Here is a 21,307-nt window from a genome sequence, read left to right on the forward strand (position 1 = left end):
GCCGAGCTAAAATTAATGTCGTTCAGCTCCTGAGACCCCCTGCTTCAATCCCATAACTAAAATAAACAAAGCAGCATTCCAGGTATTATTTTTTGCTTTAAGATGGTACTATATGTTCAATTTCACATTACCATCAGTATAAAATGGTAATTGTCTCGAATCGACAAACCAGGGGAGCTGGGGACATGTACCGAGGGAAGGAGAAATTCACATAGGGTAGTTAGTATATCACAGTAAAATGGCCTACACGGACTGAAAACTCCAATGGTTATACTCACAAACCAGCAGAGTAAGAAGGATTTTCTAAAGCTGTGGCATATGTAGATGACTGTACAATCACTCGTACGGGAGACCTGTTATCAGCACTAAGGAAGTGTGTGCTGACAGAGAGATTCCAAGGATCCAAACTCTCTATTCCAGGACATGGTAGTCTTTGGAACCCACTAGAGCAGTTGTGTTTTATGCAAGGTTCTGTCACTCATTTGAGAAAAACAATATTTGTTTTGCACGTGGGTCATGTTAATAAGTACCCATACTTAATCAGTATTATTGCACTTACATTTGAGCGCCACCTTTTTGATGTTTTTTTTTCTCTTTCTAAAATGGCAATTAAACTTGTATGAGCTATAGTAGCCAGTGTTGAGGAACCCTTTAATTGTATTGTGAAATTCTGGGGAACCCCAACCCCCTCTAATATCATATCTGGAATCTGATGTATTGTAAGGAAGTCTAACCCTCTCTAATAGCGCGTCTGAGATCAGATGTATTGTAAGGAACCCCAACCCTCTCTAACAGCATCTGAGATCAGATGCATTGTAAATTCTTCTCTGCTCTAAAATGCCTTTAAGAATTGGGGAACAGGTCAAGCTCAAGGAAACTTGAGATGACAGACACTGATCTAAACACTGTGTACTGTACAGCTAGGAAATTGATTTATAAATTGCTTTAAACAAAGGAAGTCATTTTTATAATAGGTGTTTCCTTGTAGAATTAAGTGTGGAGAAAATGAAGTTATTCAAAATGTATTCTTAAAGCTTTCCTTCAACACTGTATATTTTGTTCTGTAGATCAGCGGTGCGCAAACTGGGGGGCACAAGATTTTTTTTGGGGGGTGCTGCGGTTGCAGAGGTCCCGCGCTCTTCCCCAAGGCATTTAAATGCCGGGGGACCGCGCAAGACCTCTGCAACCTCTGATTCAGCATGCGTGACCATGGCAACGCGAAGTCCTGTGATGTCACAGTTGCCTTGGTAACGTGACATCACACGACCCCGGCGCCAGGTGAGGGGCGCGGCGGCGCGCACAACAGAGGAGAGCAGGCGGGGGGGGCGCGCAGCAAAGGAAGTTTTTCAGGGAGTGTGTGGCAGTTGCAGAGGCCCAACTCACTCTTCCCCAAGGCATTTAAATTTAATGTCGGGGGATCGCGTGAGGCCTCTGCAACGTCCTTTGTCTTCGGCGACGCGTTGGCAAACCACCCTGAAAACATACAAGTATCACAATTAAAAAAATAACCTCAGGAGGCCCCCATAACACAACCACCCACCATAGTTCTAAATGCGTACAGATCGTCCTCAGATTGAGAGATGGAGAGATTGATCCCTGTGACATGTAAAGAGATGCAAAAACTTTTTAACGTTTTTTAAGTTATGTACACAATCAGACATTCAAAAAGTTGTACTTGACCTAAAACAAGATATCATATCCAGAGAGCGGACAATACCTTTTGAAACCGGAGCTGAAAATGGGAATAAGGTTCAAACTACATTAGAGCAGAGAGTGGAGTCCATAGAGAGCTCTTGAGTCAATACATGAAAAACAAGAAGACTCTGAAAATGGATCTCGCCACCACAATGTCTACATCAAAAATATTCCCTAGGTCTCAGAACATGTAAACCTAACCGCTTACCCAATGAGATTTTCTTTCAAATATTGTTGTCAGGTGCAGTCCCTGGAATCCTTGATAGAGCACATCAGATGTTGAAACCTAGAGGAGCCCCTCAAGAGAGACTCCGAGATTCTGTGGCACATCTTCATTACTATACTACCAAGGAAATGATCCGGTAATAACCAGAACTTCCTGAAGAGTTTAAAAAATCTCCTTTTATCTGACTTGACGACAATAACTTTGTAGCTAAAAGAAGAATCCTCAAACCAATCGCCAGTATCCTGAGGGAAAATTGTACAATATAGGTGGGGCTATCTTTTTTTAAATTTTTTTTTAATGAATCCACATAAAAGGCACACATGATTATCCATGGCTTTGAAGATGGCTGATGTTATGGAGAAATGGGGCCTGAAGCTGTTGCATGAGTGGGGCTATCACCTAAACTTCAAAGAACCCCAGCCGAATGGAGCAAAGTTTGCCCACAAACAAAAAGACCTATCTAATTTCCTGTAATGATACAGTATGTCCAATTACACACATGATCAGGACCAACGATGTGCTTCGGAAGACTTATTTTTTGTTTAAATAGTTATTTGCTTTCCTTCATGTTCGTTTGATGCTGGTCTATTTGTTTGTAGCAGTCTGCCATATATTATAGGTGCAAGTTATCACACCGCGGAGGTCACCGCGGAGGTCACCACTGGAGAGTTTACATCAAGAGAAAATGCTGGAACTGAAGATATAGCCATTTGCTTTGCTGCCGGAGCAGAACTGGAAACGGAACCTTGTCAGATGGTGATAGGAAGTCTCCGGTCCCATTTTGGGGGTGGAGTGGTTCTTGAGGCACGATCTACATGTGCTAGATCTCGTCCAGCAGCCAGTTATAAAAAATAATTCATAGACTCGCTCCATGCTACTCCAAACCCTATCGGTGAACCAGTACATGACAATTCTCCCATCATATGATTATAGTGATCACTTTTTTAAATAATTTTTCAAAATTACATATGTTTTTACCCACAGTACTTTATCAATGCAGATCTATGATATATTAATATATTCACTTCAAATATAAAGTACTAAAGTTTTATTTAATATTGATTGGAGGTAGCGCTGTGAACAGCTATTATTTTATTGATTAAAACAATTGAGAGACAAAACATAGATATATTTTACAATGATGTATATAGAAATATCAAAATAAAGTAAAATTATATATATATATATATATTATATATATTTTATATTGAAATAGAACAACATTTTTTTTCATGAAGAAAATTATATAAATTCAATTTTGATAATTAGCTATATTGTTGCGGAGCTATTAGAGATATATATTGTTAAATGATTAAAATATCAATTTAATTGTCTTGTGTACCTGATCTTGAGTTGTATTATAAATATTATTTCCACTATCTCTATCTTGCCAGTTCCACTATGGCGGTAGCAGACTTCTTTTGCAGCCGTGTGTGAATTTCTCACATTTGGGTATTCCATTATTCTGTTCTTAAACTTAGAGTAATATTACCTGGAAGTTTCCTCGTTTTTGTTTTTTTTGGTAAAGCCTATGCCAGCCGCCCCTTTTTTTTCATTGGTACAAAATGTAACAAGATTGGACATCTTAATATGTGTCATGCTTACACTATATTTTTTGGTAGATCCATACACTCGCATTTCTCTTATGTCAAAGGACTCCATTTATCCTATGAAAAGAAGACTGTCGCCGTTTAGAAAGGACCATGGAGATGTGGTTTGCCTGCAAAAATAATAATTTTCAAAAAGATAACCCTAAATGTTATGATAAATACTATCCACATTGCTACTTTAATATTTGTGGAGAATGAATAGCAATCTATTAGAAAAAGGAAGAACCTCCGCCAATGATATTATAAAAATGTAAAGCAGTTAATCTTGTGGAACGGCTCAAGTCTGATAAATTCTGTGAAATTTCTCCCCTGGGAATCTGTGCAATGTCAGCATTTTAATGTAGTTTATCTGTATTGTAAATTTATGATCAAATAAAAATGCATATGATTTGCACCATGTCCCTTTCCTCACCCCGACTATATTTTTGTATCCCTCCCCATTCACCTGTATAATTTCTGAAATTTTTCAAAATAAACAGTTTTAAAAAAAATAATAGAAATCCAGCTATCTTGATGAACAATTCTACTATTTAAATTTATTCTTGGATAAAGGTTCCTATATTAAACAAACTGCTCCCCAAAAAAACTTTAGAACATCTTGTGATAATTGGTAAAGGCTTTCTATTAGTCTGTGGTGATTTCAACTTGGTGTTGAATCTCAATCTAGATAGATCTAAAAGAGCCTCCATTAAATCAAATACACATTTAAAATGTTTGCTATCACTATGAAAGAGATATTGTATATACATGGGAAAGATTACACCTTTTCTGCACCAGATTATACCCATTTCCAAAATTGGCCTAAACACCGGGTCGGATCATGGCCCGATTTTTAAATATTACTTTTAAAGACCCTCGGCTAAAATGTAATAAACCAATATGGAGACTAAATGGTTGCGCGAGATTTTTTTTTTTTTTTTTTGTAACTGTCTCTTAAAAACAACTCCCTTCAAAAATCTTGCAAGCAACTATAATCTCTGAAGTAGGAAGAAAAACATACTGTCTGATCCAACTATAGACCAATAACTTGACTTCATACAGATACAATATTGTACGCCAACTTTCTAGCAGCTAGGTTGGAGGAGGCACTTTCTTATCTGATTCATCCTGACCAGGAGGGACTTGTGCCTAGGAGACGAGCAGCAGATAGTACCAGGAGAAAATCACCCTTCTACGTTTTACACGTTCCCAAAACATTCCAATGGGCCTAATTTCCTTAGAGTCAGAGCAAGTTTTTGACAGATTAAATTGGAAATATGATCAACTTTAAGGGCCTTTGGCTTCAATGAAAGATTCTTGGGGTCGATATCTGCCATGCATAGTGGTAATGAATGATAACTTTATATAGCGCTGTTCTTCCAATAGGACTCAAAGCATTTCAGTTAAAATGTTTTCTTCCCTTTTTTTTTTTAAGGTTATAAAAGAGACCAAACACAGGGAAAGACACAATGCAGGATGGGATGGCACTGTAGCTATTAAATGCTGGACAGGTTGTAGTTCATTAATTAAATGCCTAGGTAAACATGTAGGTCTTGAGCTTGTTTTTATAGATTTCCGGAGAGGAGGCCTCCAACTTTTAGACTGTTCCAAAGAGTGCTCTTACAATGAGGATTAATGCAGCAGGCTTCCTTTCAGAGCCCTTCCCTCCTTAGCAAATTGTATTCGCCAGGCATGCCCCCCTCTCTCCCATATTTGCATTGGCTATTGAACTCTATAGATAAAAGGAAAAATGCAGTTTCATTTCTGGAAACGGGACCAATCTCCACTATGTTTTATAAAAAATTCCAAATGAATCTTATGGAATGTCTCAAGTTTGTTGAATGGATCTTTACATAACTTCTGTGAGATTTTGCTCCCCTGGGAATCTTCACAATATGTCAGAACATGATTATCAATGTAAATTTGTTGGAAAAAAACAAACTTTGCCATTTTGTGTTACCATAAATCTTATTTCTCTGATTAGCTGAAATATAATCCTGTATGATACTGTACAGAATTTTTTTTATGAATTAACTGGATTGCACATTTACAATCATATAGAAATGTATACGAATTGTGCCATGTCCTCTTTATCCACCCTTATCCCTATTATTTTCTGTATCCCTTTCCGTTCACCTTTTTATAATGTATTAAAATGTTCAAAATAAAGTATCACTAGAATATTCTGAGTTCCAATCAGGAGGGTTTTGTCAGTTACATAGTAGATGAGGTTGAAAAAAAGACATGCGTCCATAAAGTTCAACCTATGCTAAATTTAGTCAGCAGATACAGGATAAAGTATCTATACTTATTGATCCAGAGGAAGGCAAACAAAAAACCCCAGTGACCTATCATCCAATGATGTCTCATAAGGGGGAAAAAAATTAATTCCTTCCTGACTCCAAGAATTGGCAATCAGATTACTCCGTGGATCAACATCCTTCCCATGTTATCTTATTTGGTATATCCCTGTATACCTTTCCTTTCTAAAAAGATGTCCAAACCGTTTTTTTTGGGGGTGTTTTTATTACACATCTGTTGTATCTGCCATCAGTCTCAATAGGTAATGAATTCCACATTTTAACTGCCATTACTGTAAAGAACGCTTTCCTTTGGTGCTGGTGAAATCTTCTTTTTTCCAACCTTAAGGGATGGCCCCAAGTCCTTTGTACTGCCCTTGGGATGAATAGTTCTTTTGAAAGCTCCTTGTACGTCCCCGAATATATTTGTATATAGTTATCATATCCTCTCTTAGACGCCTCTGTTCTAATGTAAATACATTTATTTTAGCTAGCCTCTCCTCATAAGTTAGATTGTCCATCCCCTTTATTAATTTGGTGGCTCTTCTCTGCACTCTCTAGTTCCATAATGTATTTTCTAAGGAGTGGTGCCCAAAATTGTACTCCATATTCAAGGTGTGGTCTTACTACTGTTTTGTAATGGCGCATAATTGTTCCCTTTCATCCATTGCCCGTTTAATGCAAGATAAGATCTTGTTTGCCTTTGCCACTACTGCATGACTTGGGCAGCATTGCTAAGCCTGCTGTTCAACAAGCACTCCTAAATCCTTCGCCATCAAGGATCCCCCCCAATGTATCCCCATTTATTTTGTAAGTAGTCTGTTTATTCTTGCTTCCCAAATGCATAACCTTACATTTATCTGTATTAAACCTCATCTGCCATTTACCTGCCCATGTTTCCAGTCTCCATGTCCTTCTGGAGAGAAATGTAATCCTGCTCTGATTCTTCTACCTTACACAATTTAGTATCATCAGCAAAGATGGAGACTTTGCTCTCTATGCCAACCTCAAGGTCATTAATAAACAAGTTAAAAAGCAGGTGTCCCACTACCGATCCCTGAGGTACTCCACTCACAACTTTAGCCCAACCTGAAAAAGTTCAATTTATGACAACCCTCTGTCTATCCTTCAACCAGTTTTCAATCCAGGTGCATATATTTTTACTGAGTCCAATTTGCTTTATTTTGTCCACCAACCTCTTGTGTGGAACCGTATCAAAACCCTTTGCAAAATATAAGTAGACCACATCAACTGCATTACCCTGTTCTAAATTCCTACTTCCTGAATGAAACCAGCATTGCAGTCATCTGGTAAAATCAGATGCGTAGAGTTTCACGACCCTCTTCTCTGGAAACTCTGACCAGTTTAGTGATGACTAATGAATTATTAAGCATGTACTGTACAGGTATGTGTGCAGGCATTTCTTGACGTCAATGTGGGATTGGCTGGTTACCCCTAAATGGCCCGGCTTGGTGATCCCTGATGAGGGTTTCATTTGTATTTTTTTTGTTTTTTTGTATTTTAAACGGGTTTCTTTTTTCAAAGTTGTAGCTGCATCTCCTTTGGCTGGGGCGATGGTGCCGCAGACCGTGCGGAGGGGTCCGCACTTCTGAGCTATCAGACTGCCTTAAGGCAGTGTTCGCGTCCATGTGGCGTGCGGGCAGAGGCAGGAGGGGGGGCGCGCATTGCACAAGAAATCAGTTGAAACTGATTTCTTGGTGCGACAGGCCGGTCACGTGAGCGGTTCGCCCAATGAGGGCAAACCGCTCACGTGACATAACTGGCATGCCCCTAGACACGCCCACGGACGGCGTGCGTACCATGGCCGCGCAGGCACTATGGCCCCAGCCTTATAGACACATCTTTGAGGCCCAACATTGATTAAAGCAACAAACCAATGAGAGGTATCGAGGCTTTGTGGGGGTGCAAGCATCTACTTTCCAGATGTACCTTGCAAATAAAGGTATCCTGTATGTAGTATGCATTCTTTGGCTGTAACAGTCAAAGGCCCCTGTTGATACAGTACACGGTCATGCGGTCTACCTGCCGAAAGTACACAAATGTGCTTACCATGCCTGGGTCAGGGGCAGACACGAAAGCAAAGCCCCATGGCTCTTTTGTGTTGTTAAAGGGTACAGAAGGATGCATTTTACTTGGGACTTTTTTTGTGTGGGGGAACGTGCTGAAGCTGATGTCTGACACTTTTTTTTTTCTCGTACAAAAAAAAATCGTACTGGAATATTGACTGAGCCTGAATACATGCTATTTCTGTTTCATTTATTTAAAGCAGCAATCTCAGCTGGTTTCAAAACATATAACACATATAAACCTTATTTGAAATGAGGGGTTCCTCAGAGCTGAACCGCAGTACTCTGCTATGGGAGACACAATATAGCCTTTAAGGTGAAACTCACTTTGGCGGCCAATAGAAAGTTGAAAAGTCAAGAGACTAAAAAAATCCCACACTTGTGCTGCACAGCTAAGCAGAATAGCCAATAGAAAGTTGTTCAGTCATCATGAGATGACATTGCATCTTTTCATTGTGCGACGCCAACAGCGATCGATTTTTTTTCTTTTTTCTTGTAAGTACCGACTTTAAAGCTAGGTTATTTATTGCAGTTTGATATAAATCAACTTTTGCTTTTGTGCTAAAACTGCTGGTACTTTTTTTACTTCAATACTGTATCTGATTAAATTCAAGCAGCTGATTTTACTTGCCTGCTTCTATTGTAGCGCATGTGGTTACTCGCGCAAAGCCTGAAGCTTTTTGCCTTGGTTTCTTGGTTTCGTGGCCATTAGGGACTCTCCAGGACCAGTAAGAACCAAGCTCAGAACTGGATTTTGAAGCTTTCCCACATTAATCAACTTCAGGCAAGGTTGCTATACAAGTTTTGACACACGTTTTGTGCTTTTTGTTTGAGGTATTTAGCATTTTTACAGTTCAGCATTGTTTTTGTTTTTCTGCCAGAAAAGATGGCTAATGTTTCAGATCTTTCCAAGTAATCTGAACCAGCCTACGTTCTGCTTGCCCGAGTTGTAGGAAAAAATGTAATCTGACAATATGCACGGGAAGCATGCGCATGTCCGTGATTAGTGTGTTTCTGGGAAGTACGCTGAACTAAACTGCCACAATGAGAAGTTACTGAAGGCATGTTCTCTCGAAGGAATGCATTTTGCAGGGAAAGATTTTGGAAGGTTTTTTGAACTTGTTTGGTATTTGGTAATTGGCTGTTTTCTATGGGGTAATGAATGTTTAACCAGCACCGGAAATCGAGCATGTGTCGTTTTCTTGGAAATGGCCTGCACTGTCAAGCTAGCTATTACGTTGCGTAGGCTTGGAAACAGAACTGTCCGTGGTGTAATCACTTTGTGAATTGAATAGAGAGAAGGATTTAAGTAATTGAGATGGTGGTGAGCGCCACCCGCTTTGAGCAAAAATGATATATTTTTTTAATGGGGAATGGGACATTTGGTAACAAAAAAATTATAAAGAAAATTCAGTAAGGTCAAATATCAACAAAATAAAATAAACATTAAAAAGCAAAAAGTGAAAAGCAATCAGGATTTTTATTAAACTTCTTACAGAGAAATAAACACTTAAAGATTTAAGAGATGTGTGCTGACAATCTCCGCATGAGATATCATCATACAGATTAGACAGAGAATAGTGGACAAGAAAAGGCAGTAGGTAAAGTTAGGGACAGGCTCAACACCTGCTGATTTGTACATTTGTTGGGATAAGGAATTGGCGATTTTAGAAAGATGTAATATGATAAAGTGTGAGCCCCAGAAACTTTCCACCTGGGGCAATTTAGATCAAATCATAATGGGTCCATATTGAAACATGGTTACCACTCACGTATTCTTGATCTTCTGTTTTGGGGTTTGGTTTGAACCGGACTACTAGTCTTCGTTGATCTGGTACATCTCTTGCAGGGGACCTTCCTTTTCTTCTGTACTTTAAGTAAAAGCTCAGGACAGCTAAAATAATCTTAGACTATTATAAAATCTAGGAAGAATATGGATCTTTGTTCTGTCCGCCTAGCCATATTCTTGTCTGCCCAGCGGTTTATTATTTGTTGTGGTCCTGTGTAGGTATATAGAAGTACCTCCTCACCTATAATAGCTTGACCTTTAAAGTGGCCTTATGGCATAGTTTATACACCACAGGCCCTTATGATCCACTACGTATGTCGTAGGCATGTTCTCGTTTTCTAGGAGCAGATCAAAACTGAGTTGAGCCCCCTCTTCTGTTTCTGCTACCCCTGGCCAGGCTGCGGTCATATGATCGCTCCTGAAGAGGTATAGCGACTGCCGGCACTTTAGTGGTTAATGAAAATCTTCTGAGAGAGAGAGAGAGAATACACACGCACAGTCTTTTATTACCTTTATTGAAAACGAATTGCCTAACTGCCGATCGATTTGTTCCACGTGAACGATCAGCAAAATCGTGCTTCCCAGGATTCACTAAAGGGCTGCCTTTCCGTTTCAATCAATCCTTCAGTCAGTGTAAGGCCTCGTCCATGATCGGCGAGACCGCACGGAGGGGTGTGCGCGCGGCGCGATCAGTAATATGATCCTCTATGAGAGTCTTTAGTGTGCGTCACCAGAGGCGCTGGCGCTCGCGATGCACGAATAAACAGATATATTTGTTTCCTCGCGCGACGGCCAAGGCATGTGAGCGGTTTTGCCCAATGAGGGCGAACCAGCTCTGTGACGCCACGTCCATGACACGCCCCCCTCGTCGCATCCAACTACAGGGAATACTGCTCCTGCTAGAGCGAAGTGTGAAGCCCCTCACACGGTTGCACGCGCACTGACCCACCATGGGCCCAGCCTAACTCAGCAGCTACAATGTATAATCTTATATTATGAAGGTAACATTATCTATTAGTTTGCAGCTCAAACTGCTGGGAATATTGGTAATGATCACAAACCGTAAAGTGTTGCAAAATCTTGCACTGCTGGGGAGGTGGGCTAAAACCTGCTATAGAAATCAAAGGATGCTCAGTATATTAACTCATTACAAATGGTTGTAAGAAATTTTAAAACTAAATAAAGTAGTAATTATGATCTAATACCACAGGACCAATTAGTTTTTTTTTTTTTTTAAACAATGTAGGGTATTGCTTGGATTGCTACTTTAATTCCCTTTATCAACTTAACTCAATTTTTCTGGCCCTGCTCTATTCATTTTATTTATAAAATGTTTTACAAGGTAGCCATACATTGACAGTTACCTCTCGTTTTCAAGTATGTCCTGGGCACAGAGTTAAAATGATAATTATAGGCTAAAGCAGTAAAATTCAGGGCATTATTGAAAACCCTGCTCTCTGATTGGATAATGCCCGGAATTTTAACCAATCAGTAATGCCCGGAATTTAAGCAGCAGAATGTGTAGTTTTCAATGTGTTTATTTCCAGCCAATCGGCTTTCAGAACAGCCGAGACAGGGCAGGGGATTTGTCTCATTGAAGTAACAGCTCTGAGACAGGGCAGGGGATTGGTCAGGACGTATCAGCCACGGGTTGACTCCTCCCCCTCCCGAGCTGACTGAGATTTTCTGAGCAGATTCAGTTGAATTGGGGGGTGGGTCTGCAAAGCAAACAAGTGGCTGCCTGCAGTTTCTTTGTGGCTGCAGTTTGTGTGTGTGTGTCAGTAGCAGTGTGTGTGTGTGTGTGTGTGTGTGTGTGCTGTGCTGGTGTGTGTAGGTGTGTGTTGTGTGTAGAGGTGGGGAGGAGTGCAAAGTTTACTAAGTGGCTGCATTTTTTATTGTGGTGTGTGTGTTGTGTTGTGCTGTTGTATGTGTAGCAGCAGTTTGTGTGTGTAGAGCTGGTGTGTGTGTGTGTGTGTGTGTGTGTGTGTGTGTGTGTGTGTGTGTGTAGAGGAGGTGCTGTGTTGTGTGTGTGTAGAGGAGGTGCTGTGTTGTGTGTGTGTAGAGGAGGTGCTGTGTTGTGTGTGTGTAGAGGAGGTGCTGTGTTGTGTGTGTGTGTGTGTGTGTAGAAGAGGTGCTGTGTTGTGTGTGTGTGTGTGTATGTAGAGGAGGTGTTGTGTGTGTGTGTAGAGGAGGTGCTGTGTTGTCTAGAGCTCCAGTGTGTGTGTGTGTGTGTGTGTGTGTAGCTGCTGTGTGTGTGTAGAGCGTGAGTGTGAGTGTGTGTGTGTGTGTGTGTGTGTGTGTGCGCACAGAGGGGCGGCAGTGTGTGATATAGATATCTGCAGTGTAAGCGTATATAGAGGTGGTTTCATGTATTTACCATTTTATTTTAATAAAAAAATCTTTTTAACTATAAAAAAGTGTCTATTTATGAAAAAAGTCTACATTTAGCTTATAATAGTAATAATCCCCTCAGAACAGGGCATTACTGGCCAATAATGCCCTGGCTGGGTTAAAGTCCCTCGGCTTCGCCTCGGGCCTTCAACTCTTCCAGTCAGGGCATTATTGGCCAGTAATGCCCTGTTCTTCTGGGATTATGACTTAAATAATACATAGTTACATAAGTGAACAGGGTATACATTATATACAAGACATTGCATGCACAGTTAAAGATTATATATATATATATATATATATATATATATATATATTACAGGCGTATGTAATAGTTACGGACAAGATTAAAATGTGAGACAGCTTGGTTTTGAAAGAACTTAAAATGGTGGTGGTTGTTCCAGTTTTGGGGTGCACGGTAAGAGGAGGAGCGGCGGGATACTTTATTGAGCCTTGGGACCATGAACAGTCTTTTGGAGTCAGATCTCAGGTGATAAGTGCTGCGTGTGGTAGGGGTGAGGAGCTTGTTCAGATAGATGGGTAGCTTGCCCAGAAAGAGTTTGAAGACAGGAAAGGTGAACTTTGCGCCTAGACTCTAGTGTTGACCAATCTAGTTCTTTGAGCATTTCGCAGTGATGTGTGTTGTAGTTGCATTGGAGAACAAAATGACATATTGAGTTGTAGAGGGTGTCAAGTTTGCTACGGTTGGTTTGAGGTGCCGAGCCGTATACTATGTCTCCATAGTCGATAATTGGCATTGGCATCTGCTGTGCGATGCACTTTCTCACCAGCAGGCATCGGGAGGATTTGTTCCTGTAAAGTACACCTAGTTTGGCATAGGTTTTGGATGTCAGGGTATCAATGTGCTTCCCGAATGTTAAGTGGGAGTCAAACTATATGCCCAGGTATTTAAAATTAGTAACAGGAGTTAGGGTGGTGTTAGCATTGGTTCTGATCTGGAGCTCAGTCACTGGAAGCTTTTGAAAATGTAGTCTTGGTCCCAAATACCATTGTTACAGTCTTGTCAGTGTTTAAAAACAGTTTGTTTTGGGAAATCCAGTTTTCGAATCTCAAAAAGTCAGATTGAAGGTGTTCAAGGTCGGAGAGGCTATGGCTGTGTGCATATAGGATTGTGTCATCTGCATACATGTGTATTGAATAGAACAGTGTATTGGTGCATCACCATGAATAGCTCATTTGTCAATTAATTCCATTTCCAATAGTAGATCCAGACTCCAGGACATAGAGTATATTGGCATGACATCTCAGGGTGAGAAACTAGAGGCCTGGTGGTCCCCACGCGGGTACCCCAAAATAGGTCTCCTAATAACAGTATACTCAACCCCGAGGAATAACTCAAGTAGGTCCAGCAATGGATGGTAAAAATAAAATGGGCTATAGCCCTTTACCTTCCTTTATGGTGTCCTTGGTTGATGGATCAATTCCAGCGTGCCGTCCTCTGAAGGTAGACACAAGCAGCAAAGGATGAAGAGGAGCACAGCAGCGTTTCCCAGCAGCTTCCAGCTAGTATAGCGCCAAAAAATGAGGGTAACTCCAGATAGGGATAAGTATTAAATATAGTAATTTATTGGTCAGTTAAAAAGAAAAACAATGGTAGAAACGCACCTACGCGTTTTGTCCGTAAAGGACTTTCTCAAGGTGTCCTTTACGGACGAAACGCGTAGGTGCGTTCCTACCATTGTTTTTCTTTTTAACTGACCAATAAATTACTATATTTAATACTTATCCCTATCTGGAGTTACCCTCATTTTTTGGCGCTATACTAGCTGGAAGCTGCTGGGACACGCTGCTGTGCTCCTTTTCATCCTTTGCTACATGTGTATTGAAGCTTCCTTACAAGCTGTGGGAAGATCATTGATGAACACTGAGAAGAGTAGGGGCCCCAGAACAGAGCCTTGCGGGACAACACAGGTGATGTCCAGGGGATTGAAGTTAGAGCCTGAGATGGACACATGTTGGGATCTACCTGATAGGTAGGACTGAAACCAGTTTAAAGCATGCTTCCCTATTCCAGAGCACTGGAGTTTGATAAGCAGGATAGCCTGATCAACAGTATCAAAAGCCTTTGCAAAATCTAGGAATATTACACCAGTGAGTTGTCCCCGTTCCATTCCACACTGGATTTCATTGCAAACTTTTAGCAGGGTAGTTACGGTGGAGTGTTTGGGGCGAAAGCCAGATTGGAATTGGCTAGGGAAATTTGTCTTGGCATAGTAATCGCTTAATTGGGAGTGAACACATTTTCCATGACTTTGGATAGTATTGGGAGAAGAGAGATTGGCCTGTAGTTTGAGACAGTGTTTTTGTCCCCACTTTAAAGATTGGGACAACTCTGGCAGTTTTCTAGGTCTTAGGGATATGGCCTGCAGACAGAATAGAGTAGACTATGGAAACAATTGGTTTGGCAATGGCTGGGGCACCAAGTCTTAGGAACCTAGATTGTAGTAAATCAGGTCCACATTGGCTGCTTAGTTTTTAATTTGAGGAGCGCTTGTGTAATCTCCTCTTCAGATACCAGGCCAAATTGAAAATTGTGGGCAGTGTGGGCAGGGGGTGGGGCTATATGGGTACTCGCAGGTTTAGATTCATGTTTGTGGTTTGGGTTGCGTTTTGCTAATAAGTTAGTAGCACACCCCACAAAGTAGTCATTGAATGCATTTGCAATGTCAGTGGGGTTTGTCAGACTAATGTCCCCCTTAGTGATATTACTTGGTTGTTGATGGTTAGAAGGCTGGAATATGTTATTAATAACCTTCCAGAAGTTAGCTGGGTTTGATTTATTCTGGAGGAGATAGTCAGAGTAATATTGTGCATTTGCATGGCTTGTTTGCCTTGTGCACATGTTCCGCAGGCATCTGTAGTGATTGAGATCCTTGGTAGTGCCAGTTACTTTGTAGCTTTTCCACAAGGCATCCCTGAACTGGTAGAGTGCTACTAGTCAGTTGTAACCCATGGAAGGTGGGCCCCTCGTATCCTTATTCTGCGTAGAGGAGCATGGGTATCACAGAGTTTTAAGAACTCTGATTGGAAATAGTCGAGCGCAGAATCGGAGTCGGGAATTAAATCGATTCTGTGCCAAGGGCAGTTGGTAAGGTCAGCCAGAAACTGTTGTGGGAAATGTCAGGAAGGTTGCAAGAGGATTGGATTCTGCAAGGATTTGAGGAGAGAATCCAGTCCAGCAAGGAATGGTTGTGCGATTTCAGATTTGTACGTGTGGGTTGGGAAATGTGTTGCGATAGGTTAATCGACTTGATTTGTATCTGGATTTTGTGGTTTTTAGGGTCGAGCCAATTGAGGTTGAAATCCCCAAGAACTAGCAGCTCACTTCTCATTCAGAAAGGAAATGGAGCCAAGAAACAGGGTGATGTCAGGGACTGTATGGGGGCGGTACATGCCAGTAACCAAGATGGGCTTAGAAAAGGGGAGGCAGATTCTGCCAACTAGGATTTCAAGAGAGAGGGCTTGGGGGACAATTTAACAGTGTAAATTGTAAGGTGTCTGCAATATAAAATAACACCCCTCCTCCTCTCTTTGACCTATCTCTCCTAGAAAAGGAGTATCCCTGAATAGCGATATTTGCATCTGGGATTTTAGGGGTTAACCATGTTTCTGTGAGAACGATGACTTTGGGTTTATGCATAAGACACCATGCTCTTAGTTCATCTAGTTTGGGCAGCAGGCTCCGGATATTTATATGGGTGACAGATAGATCTTTCTGGAATTTAAAGGTGGCATTCTCAGGGGTATGAGACAGAGCTGAAATGGGAGGACCTGGGTTAGGTTCAATATCACCTGCTAAAGAGAGTAACAATTTGGGTAGTTGTTTGCAAGTTGTAAATTTGTTGTGTTTGCCATTAGAGTGAGCGGGTGTTGGTGTGCTGGTTTTCAGAGTTCTCCACCAACATTCAGTAGATAGTGCCAGGTTTTTGAGAAGTCCAGGGTGTTTGGTGATATTGGGTGTGGGCCAGGAGGGAGCAGTGTGTAGTGGATATAGTGAGTAACATTTCCATGAGTCCATGAGAAAGAACAAAGTTGAGATACATACCAGGTTCATTATGGCAGAGGTAGGTAATGCTACATGGAGCTGTTGTGAGCCGTGTGTGTGCGCGCAGACTAAACAGCTCTAGGCTTTTTAAGGCCAGTTTTCCGTTCTTCTGACCTCAAGCCAATCTGAGGAGACATCGGTCTGCAGTTTACATTGTGTCACCAATAACCTAATGCGGTCATATTTCGAGGGTCATTTCTTTCAAGGATACCATGCTTTTTGTCCAGGAGGTGGTAGACGTGTTCTGGGAATTTTGAACCCAATCCACTTCTGGGATATCTTTTTGCTTTAAGTTTAAAAAAAATTATATATTTTTTTTTGTAGATTTATATTGCGCTTTTCTGTATGTTCTCTATGCCTCTTGTAAAGTGCCGAGTACTGTGGTACAATATTGAAATATACATGCATCCTTTTTCATTGCATTCACTTTGCATATTTAATAGTGAAATCTTCTTCTTTTCTATTTGAGATTTTTTCTTCCCAGGACTTGTATTATAAAAAAAAAATACCATATCATCCTACTCCTATGACTCTAACTTTGGTTTTTGTGTTGCATGCTTTCCTTTTAGCCCTCATAAAAAGTGTGTATTCCATATGTATGCTGTCAACAGAGGCTTTGGACAAACTTTGAGAGCCAATCATAAAATATCAAATGGTAGTAGAAGTGTGAAGAATGTTTTAAATGGCCAATGTTGGGTGCGCTTATATTGTATTTTGACATATGTTGCCAAGTGTGACAGCAGCTCTACATTAATGACTGCAATTTGCAAAAGTTTTATTTCTTAAAAGCTGCAAATTCCCTTACATGTTTTATGTTTTTATTATACATAATAGAAACCAGGTTGTCCTTGGCAACCAAAATACCAGTTTTTAATCTTCATTGGGAAACAAAATGGCTGCCAAATCTTGCATGTGCTATGAGCCAACAAGCCAACATGTGATTGGTTGCAGCTTCCTGTTGAACAGCCATTGAAATCCCCTCCGCGTAGCCGGAAGTAAGTCAGGGGTGGGGGGGTTCACCAGAGCTGAGTATAGTGTGGTTCAGTTCCAGAGGATCTCCCACCTCCAAGTTCCAGTGCAATAGAGTGGTCTTGCTGCGCTTTGCAAGTTCCTCTGGCTGAGAAGGGGTTAAGAGGAGACGTGAATTTTGTCGTCAATCGCTTTTTCCAATAGACAACTGCTGGGAAAATGTGTGTGTTGCATGTGGAATTCTTTCCCTTCATTTGTATTCATGGGCTTCTCAAAGGCCTGTTTGAATTGTAAATGGTGAGGTCACGGGACGTCTCTCCTAATGTATTTCAGATCAGCTTGGGAGGTTGGAAGCCAGTATTGTGACTTTGCTCCTTTCTAAAGGGCTTTGAAAACACTGCTTATTGCAGGCTGTGAGAAATTGCAGGTCTTGCTTTTATGGGGCTAAAACTCAAAAGCCTTTCCTTCAATAATGTAATGTAGATTACCATTTTACGTCTGATGTGGTATAGTGCCAAGGCTATTGCTTGCGTTGCTTTTCCTATGTATGTGGCTGCTTGTGTCAAGGTCTCTTTGAATTTTTGTTTGTGTATGTATAGTAGACCTTGGTAGAACCAATTTATCTTCAAGTCCCAACAGACTATGAATAAATCCTAAGTGGCGGAGCTCAGGAAAGCCATAAATGCTTTAAAAGGGGCTAGCAGAAACAAATGTAGGGTCAGCTTTTTATATAGTGGTTCTCTGTAATATTCCACTTGTGCAATTAGTCCTATGGTTTAATTTCTTGGTTGTTTCCATGTCGGTTTCAGAAAAATCTTCCATTCAGTCTGTTATTTCTCCCCCTGTGGACCATGGAGGGTCAGTCAGTGATGCATTTACCACAATATATTCTGATTGGCCCCCTCTCACCTTGGATAGATGAGTGTAATCTATCAAACATTAATGGCCCAATTGATTTAGGCTCTTTGGCTGTAAAGTAATAAATAACAAAATGCAGTGTGTTTTTAGGCAATGTATTGATGTGGCCGTTAAAGGGTTAAAAGGCAAGTGGGTTTTTTGTGTGTACTTTGTAGTAATTTTCAGTTGAACCGGTTTAAAAGCTAGTTGCCAACTTTTTCCCCCAAAATCTCTATCATTGAAGGGATCTGAGAACAGTATCATGCGTGCGCACTGTTCATAGATCTTTGGAAAATGTGTTTTCCAACAGTAAATATAGAAGTCCCCATTATTAATCCGCGCATATAATGCAAGTCCCACTGGCACTGAATGTGTGAACTTCTCGCGATATACTTCTGATTTGTGCGATTGGAAAGCAGGTTTCACATTTATTGTTTAACGCGGTGAGTAGGACATCTTAGTTGATGCGGTAAACGGAGAACTATATCTGAAGGACAAGGCTCGCGTTTATTATGGACGATTAAAAGCAATCTATTATAATTGCAATTTAAAGGAAAGGATTACCAACCAAGTGTATTTGGGCTATTAAGCTGTGTGCACTTAATCCTATAAAACTACTTGCCTCCGACATTGAGAAGGAAAATGGCATTTGTCATATTTACTAGTATTATAGAGGTCTTTGTTTCACAAACCACAAAGAACCGCATCTTCTCTGTTTTTAATTATACTTCTGCATAGACCGGGGCCCCAGCATCAGTATTCATATATAGGTTTGTACTATGGTTGCAGGCTATGAGAATAGTTACACTAATCTGATTGGTGTGTCTGATGTAGGGTGTAGTGGTCTCCAATTCATTCGTACCCATTCCTGGGGTGCACATGAGTTTTTGGAACCAGTGCATGACTTGTCCAGTGCCATAGCTTTTGAAACTACTGTTTTATTTTTTCCTCACTCGTGGTACTTTGATATATTTCCAGTTGGAATGCAGGTGCTAAATTGGTGTGTAGTGCTCAGCAACATTGGTGATGTTCCCACAAGGCAGAACAATGTCATTTTGTCTGTGTCGACAGGTATTCATTTTCCAGATCATTTTTTTTTTCATTACCTCTACCCAGCTGTGCCATTTTAAATGTCACTACAGCCAGTGCAACTGAGATTTTATTCTGATCCAAAAGTAAAATGTATAACGGTCAGAGATTGCAGTCTTCCCTTCTATCATTTAAAACGGTAGCCCCTCATAAGACTAATTGTAGTGAGCACAAATAGTCCGTACTCTTTCTTTTGTGTAAAGTAATTATGCTGCCATTGTAGGTAAACAGAACAAAAAATGTAACAGAATAGATTTGAATTTTACAGAAGCCAGTAAATTCATTTTTTTGTTTAATTTTACACTTTAATTACATTCCCTTTGAGTACTGAGATCAGCTGACACCATAGTGCCACTGAACTTGTGGGATCACAACTGTGATCGATTCGCTGGCAGTAGTGATCACGTGGTCGAGGCCAGCCCCCAATATTACATGAATGTAGGGTCACTGTCCACCACTTTTACCATTGTTCATCGCTCCACGCAATCAGCCCTTGGAAACGTATGACTTTAACGTCGTAAGAGCCAATGAAAAAGATGCTATCAAGTGGAAAACCAGTCATACAAAATGTAATTTTGTGCTAGTCTCGAACAGCCTGGACAGTGGACTGCAAAAGTCAACGATGTTTTCTTTTTAAAAGGTGGCCAGACCTACTTGATGAAAGGCTTTGCAGGCCTGGAAAGTTGTACTGTGCTGCAGAAGATTGAGGCTGTTTTGATACTTCAGTTTTGCTGATATTTGTAAGGAAATGTCGGACCTCGAGTTTCATTGAGTACTGTCTCTCGCATTTTTTTTTAATATTGAGCGTCTTGAGGCCTTTTGGCGTATCTGCCCATGGTGACATTCAAGGACAGTCGGAAGGGTACTGCAATTTAAGAAATCAATGTTTTTGGCTGGCAGTTTGTTTTGCCTGGTATGGGGTTCTGCCCTTTCAGCAGTAATATTGTCTGATCTCCCCAGGAGATGCGCAGGTCATGAGCTAAATTCTCATCAAATGAAACGCTCAATCATAAGACTGCCGTTCTTCTGCTAATCTTTCTTATTTGATCACTCTTTCACCGGAAAAAAAAAATCTGCTGTTTATTTCTCTGCTGATCTGCTCTTGCCATTTTCCATCTTTTAGGTCGCTCTGACATTGGTGGTGCATGTGATCAGATTTCCGGGTGTAATCGAGCTTTTAAATGTCGAAGACTTCCATTATGATAAAGTAATTTAATAGAAAAAGAAAAAATAAGCGCTTGGATACAGCAAGAGATGTTTAAAATATGTATTATTTCTTAATAAAGGAAGATGTTATTTGGCTGCAGTTCGAACAGGCCTGAGCTTTAGCATCAATGCCAGATCATACGTAGATGAAGTTGACTCCACAAAGGTCGCATGGGTGAAGCCGTTTAGTTTGTCTGGTGCTGTGTGTCTTGCAATCGTTTTGCTGCAACCTGTCTCGCTTCTGTTTCCTCTCTGTACAGTGCAACGAGGAGTGGGTTCCCCATGTGGTGTTAGTGCCAGTTTGCCATGCTGGCCTGTCTACCAGGACCAGGTGACCTCTCCTTCCAGCTTCTTTCTCACTCGCAGATGAACACTGGACTTCAGAAATGTGAGTATGATCTCTAAGCCGCAGATCTGTTAACCTCAGCTGCTTTCCCAGAGGGGTTCAGAGAGCATTGCACAGGGAATCAAGGTGGTCCCAAGGAAACTGCTGAGTATCGGCAGCATTTGCCTTTATAAAAGCAAGTGAATAAACAAGCTGTATTGAGTGCACCGCTTCCCGATGAGAGCTCATAAATACGGAACTCTTATTTCATACATTCACTCCACGAGTGCCGGGTATCTTAATGCAGAAAATCGGGATGAATGCATTTATTAAAGACCTGAAGAATTTGTTTGACTTACTCTGCTTTACAGTATACAATGTAATAATTAAGTAATAATCCCCTCAGAACAGGGCATTACTGGCCAATAATGCCCTGGCTGGAAGAGTTGAAGGCCCAAGGCGAAGCCGAGGGACTTTAACCCAGCCAGGGCATTATTGGCCAGTAATGCCCTGTTCTGAGGGGATTATTACTATTAAAGGCTAAATGTAGGCTTTTTAAATTTTTTAATTAATTTTTCATAGATACATTTTTGTAGTCATATTGATTTTTATCAGCATGATTGTCTACATTCTTATGCTTTTACTGCAAGCTTATTAAAAGGAAATTGTACATACACA

General features: G+C 40.7%; 1 protein-coding gene across 4 annotated transcripts in view; it reads left to right on the plus strand.

The window, feature by feature from the left end:
• Nucleotides 1-21,307, plus strand: part of FAM222B (family with sequence similarity 222 member B) — a 101,475-nt gene that overhangs the window by 60,857 nt on the left and 19,311 nt on the right. For 3 of the 4 annotated variants that reach the window (XM_075589243.1, XM_075589245.1, XM_075589244.1), the window contains one exon: nt 20,565-20,692. In XM_075589243.1, the coding sequence (XP_075445358.1) occupies nt 20,611-20,692 (82 nt within the window). In that variant the 5' untranslated portion in view covers nt 20,565-20,610. Of the gene's footprint in view, nt 1-20,563; nt 20,697-21,307 lie in introns of those variants that run through there. The other variant, XM_075589246.1, reaches the window with a different exon arrangement.

The sequence above is a fragment of the Ascaphus truei genome, chromosome 3, assembly GCF_040206685.1.
Source record: "Ascaphus truei isolate aAscTru1 chromosome 3, aAscTru1.hap1, whole genome shotgun sequence".
In the NCBI taxonomy this organism is placed as follows: domain Eukaryota; kingdom Metazoa; phylum Chordata; class Amphibia; order Anura; family Ascaphidae; genus Ascaphus; species Ascaphus truei.